This window comes from Narcine bancroftii, chromosome 1 (genome assembly GCF_036971445.1).
Source record: "Narcine bancroftii isolate sNarBan1 chromosome 1, sNarBan1.hap1, whole genome shotgun sequence".
Lineage (NCBI taxonomy): Eukaryota > Metazoa > Chordata > Chondrichthyes > Torpediniformes > Narcinidae > Narcine > Narcine bancroftii.
Window position 1 is genome coordinate 131,899,832 of NC_091469.1, and position 13,034 is coordinate 131,912,865.

At 48.1% G+C, this 13,034-nt stretch overlaps 2 protein-coding genes across 4 annotated transcripts in view; one reads left to right on the forward strand and one right to left on the reverse strand.

The window, feature by feature from the left end:
- The window catches only part of primpol (primase and polymerase (DNA-directed)), a 42,664-nt gene extending 31,614 nt beyond the window's left edge, over window positions 1-11,050 (reverse strand). The window contains exons 1-2 of one of the 3 annotated variants that reach the window (XM_069939965.1): window positions 10,890-11,050; window positions 4,033-4,215 (exon numbers count right to left, since the gene is read on the reverse strand). In XM_069939965.1, the coding sequence (XP_069796066.1) occupies window positions 4,033-4,212 (180 nt within the window). In that variant the 5' untranslated portion in view covers window positions 4,213-4,215; window positions 10,890-11,050. Of the gene's footprint in view, window positions 1-2,410; window positions 2,463-2,655; window positions 2,775-4,032; window positions 4,216-10,889 lie in introns of those variants that run through there. The other 2 variants (XM_069939985.1, XM_069939994.1) reach the window with 2 other exon arrangements.
- LOC138764327 (caspase-3-like) overlaps window positions 11,048-13,034 on the forward strand; it is a 44,426-nt gene continuing 42,439 nt past the window's right edge. The window contains exon 1 of the mRNA XM_069940090.1: window positions 11,048-11,217. The gene's annotated coding sequence lies outside the window, so the exon portion shown is untranslated. The remainder of the gene's footprint in view (window positions 11,218-13,034) is intronic.

A 13,034-nucleotide genomic window follows, 5' to 3' on the forward strand; every position in this document is an offset into this window, starting at 1 on the left:
TATTCCAATACATTGATTTATTTTTTTACCACATCTGAATTACCTGGTTTAATTATGGGGTTATCCGTTTTCTTTGTTATCAATTTAGTGTCCCATTTATATATAAACTCTCCTGCTATCTTTTTTCCCACCATGTGTTGTCCAATTTTTGCACAGAAGGGGGTACCACCTCCCTCAAAGAGTGAGGCGATAAACTTCAGCTGGGCTGCCCAATAATATTTTTTTTAAATCTGGCAATTTCAGATCTCCCAATTTATAATCTCAAGTCAACATTTCCATGGAGATTCTAGCCACTTTAAAAACTTTCTGACACATCTGTTGAGCATCTTAAAGAAGCCCTGCAGAAACGAAATGGAAAAGACTGAAACAGATATTGTAGTCTTGGCATCACCTTCATTTTAATACAATTAACTCTGCCAACCAAAGTTACAGGCAGGGTTCTCCATCTAGCAAGGTCCTCCTCAATCTTTCAAAGCAAAGGGAGATAACTGAATTTATATAAATTGAGTAAATCCTTATCTACTTTTATCCCGAAATATTTAATGCCCTTTGCCACCATTTAAATGGACTCCCTCATTGGCATTGTCTGCAACCCCACTTTGTCAAGGGCATGATTTCACTCTTATCCAGTGTGGTCCTCACCCAATGATCACCCCCCCCCCCCCCACAAAACCTCGGGTCAGTCAAATATACTAACACATCATCCACTGTGACAAATTATGTTATATTTTATATTGTATATAGATATGTTTTAAAGGAGATAAATTGTGTACGTCATAAAAAGATACAAACACATCAAAACATCTCATTTAATATGCCAGAGTTCTGCTCAAGCCAGACAGTCGAAGCTCCGGGTGCCTTTGCAAAAATTTGAAGAATGCCTACAAGGACTTCACAAGTAGGTGTTAATTGGACATGCGGTGGAGTAATGGATTATTGTTTTGGAAAGCAACAGATGAACGAACTCAGAAGATTAGGTCTGGAGTCGCAGTCTGTCTGAGTGCAGTTGGCTGTTCTAAGAGGGTCATATGGTTTTCTCTGAGTGAGAGAGAGAGAGTTCTACAGGTCAGCAGCAGCAGGTGGGCCTGGAACTTGACAAGCTGGCAAGCTTTTGTAAAAACCCCATTTTGAAGATGGGTTGTGAGTTCTTAGTTCAGCCTGTTCAAAGCCCTTGTGGTCCATACAAGAGGAGATGGCTAGCTGCATAATGTTTCACTTGAAATAAGGGAAACGAAAAGGATCTCTGTGGTGACCTGAAAGAAGGAGGTTATCATCTGGAAAAACCCGATGGGGCAAGTTTATTCAGCAAGACACAGAAGTGGCTGATCAGAAGGAATCAGTTTGTGTCCAACAAACAACACATCTCTCTCTGAAAACCGATTAGAACCTTCCTGAGCAGTAATCATTTATCTTTCAAGCACCAAAGCCTGGTGAAGATTCATAAATGCTAAATTCTGTGCACAGTATAAGAATTGCCTGAAATCAGTGAACTTGCAGGAGTGAGAATGAGTTTGGACTGTGAATCAAAGAACTTTTCTGAACTTACACAGACATGCACTTAGAATTAGAAGGGGGTTAAGTTAGGTTAAGTTAATAGTAATAAGTTAGAGTATGTTTTGGCTACAATTTCCTGAATGAACTTTTGGATATGTATGATCAGGCTATCAATTCTCTTTTCTCCCTTTCCTTTAATGTGAAGCTCTGGCATCAAAATTCAATAATTTAATGCTGCCTTTTTCTTCTATATGCAGGATAGGGGCATGATGAGGAATCATTCTGTTTGAATTTCTACACCTATGTGAAACAACCTGGAAAATGTTGTTTTTGTGATTCACTCCAGATGAAATCAATTAACAGAATGATTCCTCGTCATGCCCCTATCCTGATTTCCATGAGCCATGCATGGAATGATGTCATTCCGCAATTAATACTTCTTTATTGCACCTGAACACCTGCTTTTACCAAATGATGCACAAGACTCATGTTTTGGTTCACTTTCACTTTTCCCAATCTATCACCACTCAGGTAATAATGTTTTTCTGGGCTTTGAAACAAAATACCTAATATTTATTCACATTAAATTACATTCACCAAACTTGTTTCAATTACACTGGACCCTTTGTGCTTCCTTCTAAATCTCCACACCCTTCCCTCATAGCCTTGTGTCATCTACAAACTTGAAGATGTTACATTTAGTTCCTCATCAAAATCTTTGATATACTGATATACCCCGCTTTACGAAAATAGAGCGTTCCTAAGAAACCTTTCATTAGCCGAAATGGTGTAAAGCGAAGACCCATTCACCAATATTGAAGGCTATTTTTGTAAAAGCGAAAACCCATTCAAATTTCTCTTAGATAGCAAGCACACATTTCTTCTTAAAAGCAAATTTTCGTAAAGCAAGGTATACCTTTATTATGAATGGCTGAGACTGAAGCACAAATGTAGTTGTGAGGAAATTACCTGCTGGACAGAGGAAAGGATGTGTTAAAAAAAATACAATGTACATTGACTCTTGGGAATCTTTGGCCTTTAACTGCTCAAAAATTGAGATGAAACACTTAGGATTGATTTGAGGAGCTTGTCCATGCATCAAGAACACTCAGAAGCTCTGCATAAATCGCAGAAGAAAGGTACCAGCTCACAACTACCCACCCATTCGACCTGTCAGACTTCCTCCTTGCCCATAATGGAAAAGTTTGGTTCCCAGATTGGCCTCATTAAGTAACGTCAGAATTCACAAACACTCAGGTGGAAGCAAATCATTCTTGATCCTGAGAGAAAGACAATGTTGAATATTAGGGGAGAATGATGCCAATAGTGGAATGGAACGATTACAGGCTAGAGCGAGTTTCACCTGGGAAGCTATTTTTAGCAGTTATAACGTTCAAAAGGTTTACATTAAATGATCAGAAAGAAATGTCTCATGCATAGAATAACCCACAATCTGAGGGAAAATGTGAAAAGTTAAATGGCTGTTCTAATTTTAATCACAAAAAAATTGACAGAATTAAACATATCCCTTGAGGTTTGGTATTCTTCTTGCATGTAAACAATGGCATTTCCATCTTATAACAGAGGATGAAGCTATTTTGCCAACGCTGACATACAGAGAATTCCCGTTGCCTAGCTAAATTTACCTGTAAAATATTTGGCTCACATTCTCATCGGATCTATACTAGGGTTAACTCTAAATGATCAATTAACGTACCAATCTGCAGGTTTTTGAGATGTAGGAGGAAACCAACAGTGACAGTGGAGGGAACACAGGAGCCATGTAATGAATTTGGGTGACTGGAATTCTGAAGCATAAAACCAACACAGATCAATTTTTTAATTAACTTGAGGATTGTATTACTTTAGGACCAAGTCTTGAAAAACAGTTGTAGGGTGATGGTGCCTGTCTATATTTATGTCCATGTTTTCCAGAATTCTAAACTTCAGAAGAAAAAAATGTGTTAAAGACTAAAGAAACAAGGCAAAGGATTCCCCCTTTACCTAGGAAATCTAAAATTAGCGAGCACAGATTTAAAGTGAGAGGGTAAAGATCTTAAAGAGACTGGAGGGGCACCTTCTACACATAGAGGCTGGTGGGTATATGAAATAGGCTGCTAGAGAAAGTGGTGGAAATGAGGACAAATGTAACATTCAAGAGATATTTAGACAGCTGTTGGACAGGAAATGTTTACAGGGATATAAGCCAAACACAAGCAAATGAGACTAGTTTGGTTGGCATGGGCAAGTTGGCCTGAAGGGCCTTTCCCCATGAAGTAGAACTCTATCACAAGTTATGTTGCTTCATTATTAAATTTCTAAGCTTTAACCAATAATAGTTTATTGCTGATCTTACTTTTATAAAAATATCCAAATACATTATAAATATTTATTTTTTTAACTAAATTACATACAAAGCTCAAGAGCCCATTGAATATCAACTTCCTTCCTGAAACCTAATTTCCAGCTTAAAAATCTATTGTTAGCCATAATGCAACAATTCACATTTTGTAAACACATTAAGATATTTTACTTTACCTCCTTACAGCTCTTCGAAAAATTAAAGGCTTGATGCTGGCGATAAAACAACTTCCAAATCGATGATGGTTGCCATGGTTTTGAAAGTTTAGGTTTGTAAGCCAGACTGATGGGGTGCTTTTGGTAATTCCCTGCTAAACTTTCAAGAACTTTTACTCTTTCCTGCCAGTTCTTCTTCATACTCTGAGAAGACCAAAGACAATTAGTTCAGCTGTTCTTACCATTTAAATAAATGTGCTCTTTATTCCCATTTATGATGTGTCAACGTGTGCTTCAAGAAATGGGAACAACAATTCATGCAATCTGGACATGTGAGAGAGTAGAAAAATTTTGGAATGATCTCAATCAGATATTAAATAAAATAACAGAAAACAATATACCAAAGAATCCAGAGATCTTTCTCCTAAGTAACATAAAAAACAAAGAATTTGGAATTGATTTGGAGGATGCACAAAAAAGATTTGTTAAGATAGCCCTAGCCGTAGCAAAAAAATGTATTATGTCAACCTGGAAATTGGAAGATAATTTGAAAATACAACACTGGTATATAGAAATGAATAAATGTATTCCATTAGAAAAAATAACATATAGTTTAAGAAATAATATTGAAATATTCGAACAAATATGGGAGCCTTACATTAAATACAATAGCGAAAACCTACCGGGGACAAACATTACCTAAGTTGATGGAAGGAGAAGGAAAGAAAAGAATGGACTCAGTAGAATTTCTGGTGTATTTTTGTTGAATGACAACATTGTCTGACTGGTTTAATGCAACCTAGATTGTATACCTAAAATGGATGAGGGGGGGTGGGGGGGTGGCTTAGGAGGAGGGAGGGGGGGGGAGAAAAAGTCATTGTATATGTGTGAAAAAGAAAAAGTGTATATCATGGCTAATGTGATTTATGGTGTGAAAAATAAAAAAATTTAAAAAAAAGAGAATTACCACTCAAAGGCAAATCCCTTAGGTTTCTCACAAGTGTGAAACTTAGTGTATCAAATATGCCTTACTTCTTCTACTAGATCTTCATTTTCAAATTTCCCCCGTATAACCTTTAATACTGTAGTTGAAACATTTACTGTAATAAGTAGTGATTGCTCTTTCACAAGGCGAGCAACAAATTCCAAAGGTAGGTTGAAATGAAAGTGAAAATGAAAGACAAAGGGAGAAATAAATGGAAGAAAATCATTCACCAATTATAAAGAGAAATAGGCAACGTGTACAATGTCATGACACATCCGTTATTAGTCACCAAACAGAATCTGGAATAAAGTTCATCTCAATATCCTACAACTTGTTAAATAATTCCAAGATCTTCATTTCAGCTGAACCAAACTTAATGAGTTAATGACATGTTTCCCAAGTTTGCAAACATTGGCCTTCCTCTTTCTCAATACGTGCAGTCCCTGGGTTATGTAAAGGTTCTGTTACTGAGAGCTATCTGTAAGCCAGTATCTTTGTCAATCAAAAATTTGTTTTCTATAGTTTCACATGTCAAAGACAACATACCTGGTCAAGTACTGATCAGCAGCCCAGACCAATTGATGGAAGTCGTTACACACATTCTCAACACGTCCCTGAAGAAGTCCATCGTCCTCATGGGTTTCAAGACAGCCACCATAATCCCAGTACCAAAGAAGGCAACAGTCATAGGTCTCAACGACTACTGCCCTGTGGCACTGACCTCCACCATTATGAAATGATTTGAGCATCTGGTGACGGAACGTATCAAAGCACACCTTCCGGAGACACTGGACCCATTTCAATTTGCCTACAGATGGAACCATTCCACTGATGATACTACAGATATACCCTTGTCCCTCCAATCTGTACAGTTTTTTTTGCACTATTGAGAAGTAGAAAATCTGCCTGGCCTGCAGGAAAGAAAATCTCAGGGTTGTATGTGATGTCATGTGTGTACTCTGACAATAAATGTGAACTTTGAACTGTGTGTGTGTATGTTTGCATGTTTTTATACTGAGGACTGAAGAATGTTGTTGTGTTCAGTTGTACTTACACAATCGATAATGCAAACATTATCAGGGTGGCTGGGGCCAAGGCGAGAGGCCGCGGTCAGTGCCTCAGAGACTCGAGTGGGTGAGCGGCTGGGGCCAAAAATGGGGGAGGGAGGGGTCGACTTTTACATGCTATCAACTATTACACAAGTATGGTAATCATGGTTAGAAAAGGGAAGCAACAACTACAATTCGGAGTGTCAGAGACCATGATGGATGGAGAGACATGATCACTCACACCAAATGGCAAGGCACCTGAACGAATATGGTACTGTAATAAACTTGAACATAACAATCTACATGCATTTGCTATGATTCCCTCATTGAATTAAATAATCAGCCTGAAACTACCCACAATTAATGAAACATGCAATTATATACTGATCTAGTCATGAATGAATATAGTGAAACATATTATTACTAGTTTGGAAGTTGCTTGAGAAAAACAAAAATGCTGGAGAAACTCAGCAAGTTACACAGCGTTCTTTATGTAGCATAACGTTTCAGTACTGAGCCCTTCATTAAGGTGTGAGCAAAAAGTAGGCAGGTGACAGAACATAATAGTGGTGGCAGGGGCAGGCGGAGGAACACAGGACCACAGGAAAGCGGTCATAGCCGGATATGAGTGGGATGGCAGGACAAAAAAAAGCTGGGAAGTGATGGGGGAGAGGATAGCTCTCTGAATTGAGAGGCAAGGGGATCGAGAGCTGGAAGAGAAGGAGACAGGGGAGTGACCTAACAAAAACCAGAGAAGTCGATGTTAATACCATCTGGCTGGAGAGTGAAAGATGAAATGTTAGGTGTTGCCACTCCAATTTACGGGGTGGCCTTGGTTTGGCAGTGCATGAGGCCATGGACAGCCATGAAGGGGCAGGAGTGGGATTTGGAATTGAAATGCTTGGCCTCTAGGAGATCTCTTCCATTGCTGGGGACAGAGTGAAGGAGTCAGTGAAACGATCTCGCAGTCTGTGACAAGTCTCTCCGATGTAGGAAAGGCCACAATGGGAACACCAGATACAGTAGATGAATCCTGCAGATTCACAAGTTGCTTCACTTGGAAGGACTGTTTGGGGCCCTGAATGGTGGTGGAGGAGGAGATGTGGGCACACATGCAGCACTTCCTGCAGTCACAGGGGTAGGTACTAAGGGGGCAATTAATGGGAAGGGAATAGACGAAGGAGTCATGAAGGTTGTGATCCCCGCGGTAGGCGGAGAGGCAAAGATGTATTTGATGGTGAGATAATGTTGTAGGTGTTGAAAATTGTGGAGGATATTGGATATGGAGGCTCATGGTGTGGTAGGCAAAGACAAGGGGAATCTTCTCCTTGTTGTGTACTAGGGTAGATGTGCAAATAATGGAGGAGATGTGGGTGAGGGCTGAGTTGATGTTAGTAGAGTGGAAGCAACATTTTTTTGAAGAAGGAGGACATCTCGGATGATCTGGAATGGAAGACCTCATCCTAGGAGCAGATGTGACAGAGAGAAAGGATTTGAATCATTACAGGGAATGAAGAGGTGTAGTCGATGTAGATGTGGGAGTTGGTGAGTTTGTATAAAATGTTTGTAAAAAGTTTGTTTCTCAAGATGGAGACAGAGAAATCATGAAAGTGGAGAGTATTACAGTGAATTTGAGGTCAGAGTGAAAATTAGCTGCAAAGTGGATGACATTGATGAGATCATCACGGGTACACGAGGCAGCACCAATGTAGCAGAGGAAGAGTTTAGGTGCCTTGTTTAAGCTTGCTGTTTGGATTGCTCCACATAGCTAACAAAAAGCCAGGCTTATGCAGGTATCCCCTTTGACTTGAAAAAAGTGGAATCAGCCAAAGGAGAAGTTATTGAGCATTAGAACAAGTTCTGCCAGGCAGAAGAGGGTGATGGTGGAGAGAGACTGACTGGGTCTGTTGTTGATATGAGAGATGATGGCGTAGAGGTTGGACATTCATAATTAAAATGAAGCAGTTGCATTCAGGTAATTTGAGTAATGGAGGGTTTGTGAGGTATTGTGGATGTAGGTAGGGAGGGAATGGACTGGGGAAAAATGGAGTCAAGATAAGATGATGGTTCAGTGGAGCAGGAGTATGTGGAAACAATTAGTCTACTGGGACAATTGGGTTTTTGGATCTTGGGTAGGAGGTAGAACTGGGCAATGCGGGGTTCAGGAAACAATGAGGTTGGAGGCCATGAAAGTAAGATGAGCAGAACTGATGAGGCTACAAATGGTATGTGAGACAGTGGCTTGATGTTCTTAGGTGGGGTCCTGTTGAAGAGAATATGTCAGAGAGCTGTCGTCAGGCAAGGTAAAGATTAGTGAATCAGATCAACACAGCACCCACCTTTCTGCAGGTTTGATAGTGAGGACATGATTGGTGTGGAGAGATAAATAGATCAGTACTGATTTTACTAAATGGAGGAACATGGTTAGGATGAGTCTACTCCTGTTTTTACTTCTTATGGTTGAAGGAAATGTGAAAGCAGTACCAATTGGTGAGGATTAATAAAGTCCTTTTTTTGACTAACATGTTTCTCTGCAAAGACGAGTAAGCTCTTTGCCATTTATATATCCTTTTTCATTAAACACACAATGTCCTAGAGGAGCTCAATGGCTTGAGGACCATCAGTGGGAGTAAAAGAATGGTCAATGTCAACATGGCTTGAAAATCGAGAGTCCACCAGATTTGGGATCAAAAGTTTATGTCAACTTTTAATCAAAAAAATTGCCCTGCTTAACCTCCACCCCCCCGCCCCCCCACCACCCCCACCACCCCCACTACCCTCACCACTTCTCCCCATTTTGGTTTTATTTCCTTAAGATCTATTCTCTCTCCCATAATCTTGGAAGAACTTGAATATTTAATTATAAACAACAGCACTAAGAGGTATGACAGACAACATATACTTCCAAAAAAATTGTACATAATATAAGAAATGAACAAGGGCAAGGACAATAGGAAGAATTGCAGCATGAGCTGCAATTGCTCTCAAGATGAGGCCTTCAAATGCAGGATATCTAAAGTGTCCTCCTTTTCCAAGAAACATGGCTTCCCCTCTACTGTGGTAAATGGAGCCATCTCCCTCATTTCCTCCAATCTGCCTCTGCCCATCAAGTTTCTCATCTACCTGGATCACCAATCCCCAGTGGGGTTCCTATCCTACCCCTCCCACTCAGTCCTTTTTTATACTGACGTCTTTACTGCCATTCTCCAGTCTCAATAAAACGCTTAGATGGAAAATGTTGACCATTCTGAATCTGAATTTATTGTCCAGAAAACGTAAGAAAATTGCGTTGTTTTGCGGCAGCATCACAGTGCATTCTTTTCCTCCCAGAGATAGTGCTTGATCCGCTGAGTTCCTCCATCAGTTTGTATTTAGCTGAAGCATGAAGAACAGCTGTTTTAACTTGTCAGTATGAAAAGAGTAAAAGGAATGGCAACAAACTTGCTGCGAGGGAAAAATAAGTGAAATTTAAGAAAGGGGAAAACAGATCCTGCAGGCAAACAAGGGATCTCCAGGCAAGTAAGGGATCTCCAGGCAAGCAAGGGATCTTCAGGTAAACAAGAGATCTCCAGGTAAGGAAGGGATCTCCAGGTAAGCAAGGGATCTGCAGGCAAGCAAGCGATCTCCAGGCAAGCAAGGGATCTTCAGGTAAACAAGGGATCTACAGGTAAACAAGGGATCTCCAGGTAATCAAGGGATCTTCAGGTAAGCAAGGGATCTCCAGGCAAGCAAGGGATCTTCAGGTAAACAAGGGATCTGCAGGCAAGCAAGGGATCTCCAGGCAAGCAAGGGATCTTCAGGTAAACAAGGGATCTTCAGGTAAACAAGGGATCTTCAGGTAAACAAGGGATCTTCAGGTAAACAAGGGATCTCCAGGTAAACAAGGGATCTCCAGGTAAACAAGGGATCTCCAGGTAAGCAAGGGATCTTCAGGTAAACAAGGGATCTGCAGGCAAGCAAGGGATCTCCAGGTAAACAAGGGATCTTCAGGTAAGCAAGGGAACTTCAGGTAAACAAGGGATCTTCAGGTAAACAAGGGATCTTCAGGTAAACAAGGGATCTTCAGGTAAACAAGGGATCGCCAGGTAAGCAAGGGATCTCCAGGTAAGCAAGGGATCTGCAGGCAAGTAAGGGATCTCCAGGCAAGCAAGGGATCTCCAGGCAAGCAAGGGATCTCCAGGCAAGCAAGGGATCTCCAGGCAAGCAAGGGATCTCTAGGCAAGCAAAGGATCTCCAGGCAAGCAAGGGATCTTCAGGTAAACAAGGGATCTGCAGGCAAGTAAGGGATCTTCAGGCAAGCAAGGGATCTTCAGGCAAGCAAGAGATCTTCAGGTAAACAAGGGATCTTCAGGTAAACAAGGGATCTTCAGGTAAACAAGGGATCGCCAGGTAAGCAAGGGATCTCCAGGTAAACAAGGGATCTGCAGGTAAGTAAGGGATCTCCAGGCAAGCAAGGGATCTCCAGGCAAGCAAGGGATCTCCAGGCAAGCAAGGGATCTCCAGGCAAGCAAGGGATCTCCAGGCAAGCAAGGGATCTCCAGGCAAGCAAGGGATCTCCAGGCAAGCAAGGGATCTCCAGGCAAGTAAGGGATCTCCAGGCAAGCAGGTAAACAAGGAAGCTGGGGTCTAGTGCAGTGCAGCAGAACACAACAGACACTCAGCAGATCAAGCAGTATATATAAAAGGCAGAAAGGCTCAAGGCCGAAACGTCGACTGCCTCTTGTTCCCCATGGATGCTGCGCGACCCGCCGAGATGTTCCACCACTTTTGACTACATCTTTTCTTCTTTAGCACATAATACAAGATATTTACACTTTTCAGCTAATGGAGGATGGGAGACTCACCGGTTTATTTCAGTTGAACACATTCACTGGGTTTCAGCTCAGCCGGTTTGAAAAGATAAACTAACGCGCGAAAAACAACTCTGGAGCGAGAGGGCTGCCGGGAGTTGTAGTTCTCCCAGCCCCTCGGGACAATCTGGCCGACGACAGCTGCTGGCAGTGGCGCATGCGCAGGAGGTGGCGCAGGCTCTCACTCAGGTTGTCACACGTAGGTCGGGGACACGAGCGGTCGTCGTCGGAGCTGTCAGAAGGTTGAGGCTTCGTTCGTTTCAGGCCGTCAGTGGGCGCCGAGCTCGGGAGTCCAGAGCGCTGTGGATGCTGCAGGTCTGAGGTAAAGGCGACCATTATCGAGAAAACTCCGCACGTGGGATGCCGACCGTTTCAGGTGTTGGAACCCCGCCTCCCCCATTCCCCCCACCCGCGCCTCCCCCCCGCGCCGCCTCCCCCCCACCTCCCGCGCCACCCCCCCACCCCCCGCGCCACCCCCCACCCCCCGCGCCACCCCCCCACCCCCCGCGCCACCCCCCCACCCCCCGCGCCACCCCCCCACCCCCCGCGCCACCCCCCCACCCCCCGCGCCACCCCCCCACCCCCCGCGCCACCCCCCCACCCCCCGCGCCACCCCCCCACCCCCCGCGCCTCCCCCCCACCCCCCGCGCCTCCCCCCCACCCCCCGCGCCTCCCCCCCACCCCCCGCGCCTCCCCCCCACCCCCCGCGCCTCCCCCCCACCCCCCGCGCCTCCCCCCCACCCCCCGCGCCTCCCCCCCACCCCCCGCGCCTCCCCCCCACCCCCCGCGCCTCCCCCCCACCCCCCGCGCCTCCCCCCCACCCCCCGCGCCTCCCCCCCACCCCCCGCGCCTCCCCCCCACCCCCCGCGCCTCCCCCCCACCCCCCGCGCCTCCCCCCCACCCCCCGCGCCTCCCCCCCACCCCCCGCGCCTCCCCCCCACCCCCCGCGCCTCCCCCCCACCCCCCGCGCCTCCCCCCCACCCCCCGCGCCTCCCCCCCACCCCCCGCGCCTCCCCCCCACCCCCCGCGCCTCCCCCCCACCCCCCGCGCCTCCCCCCCACCCCCCGCGCCTCCCCCCCACCCCCCGCGCCTCCCCCCCACCCCCCGCGCCTCCCCCCCACCCCCCGCGCCTCCCCCCCACCCCCCGCGCCTCCCCCCCACCCCCCGCGCCTCCCCCCCACCCCCCGCGCCACCCCCCCACCCCCCGCGCCTCCCCCCCACCCCCCGCGCCTCCCCCCCACCCCCCGCGCCTCCCCCCCACCCCCCGCGCCTCCCCCCCACCCCCCGCGCCTCCCCCCCACCCCCCGCGCCTCCCCCCCACCCCCCGCGCCTCCCCCCCACCCCCCGCGCCTCCCCCCCACCCCCCGCGCCTCCCCCCCACCCCCCGCGCCTCCCCCCCACCCCCCGCGCCTCCCCCCCACCCCCCGCGCCTCCCCCCCACCCCCCGCGCCTCCCCCCCACCCCCCGCGCCTCCCCCCCACCCCCCGCGCCTCCCCCCCACCCCCCGCGCCTCCCCCCCACCCCCCGCGCCTCCCCCCCACCCCCCGCGCCTCCCCCCCACCCCCCGCGCCTCCCCCCCACCCCCCGCGCCTCCCCCCCACCCCCCGCGCCTCCCCCCCACCCCCCGCGCCTCCCCCCCACCCCCCGCGCCTCCCCCCCACCCCCCGCGCCTCCCCCCCACCCCCCGCGCCTCCCCCCCACCCCCCGCGCCTCCCCCCCACCCCCCGCGCCTCCCCCCCACCCCCCGCGCCTCCCCCCCACCCCCCGCGCCTCCCCCCCACCCCCCGCGCCTCCCCCCCACCCCCCGCGCCTCCCCCCCACCCCCCGCGCCTCCCCCCCACCCCCCGCGCCTCCCCCCCACCCCCCGCGCCTCCCCCCCACCCCCCGCGCCTCCCCCCCACCCCCCGCGCCTCCCCCCCACCCCCCGCGCCTCCCCCCCACCCCCCGCGCCTCCCCCCCACCCCCCGCGCCTCCCCCCCACCCCCCGCGCCTCCCCCCCACCCCCCGCGCCTCCCCCCCACCCCCCGCGCCTCCCCCCCACCCCCCGCGCCTCCCCCCCACCCCCCGCGCCTCCCCCCCACCCCCCGCGCCTCCCCCCCACCCCCCGCGCCTCCCCCCCACCCCCCGCGCCTCCCCCCC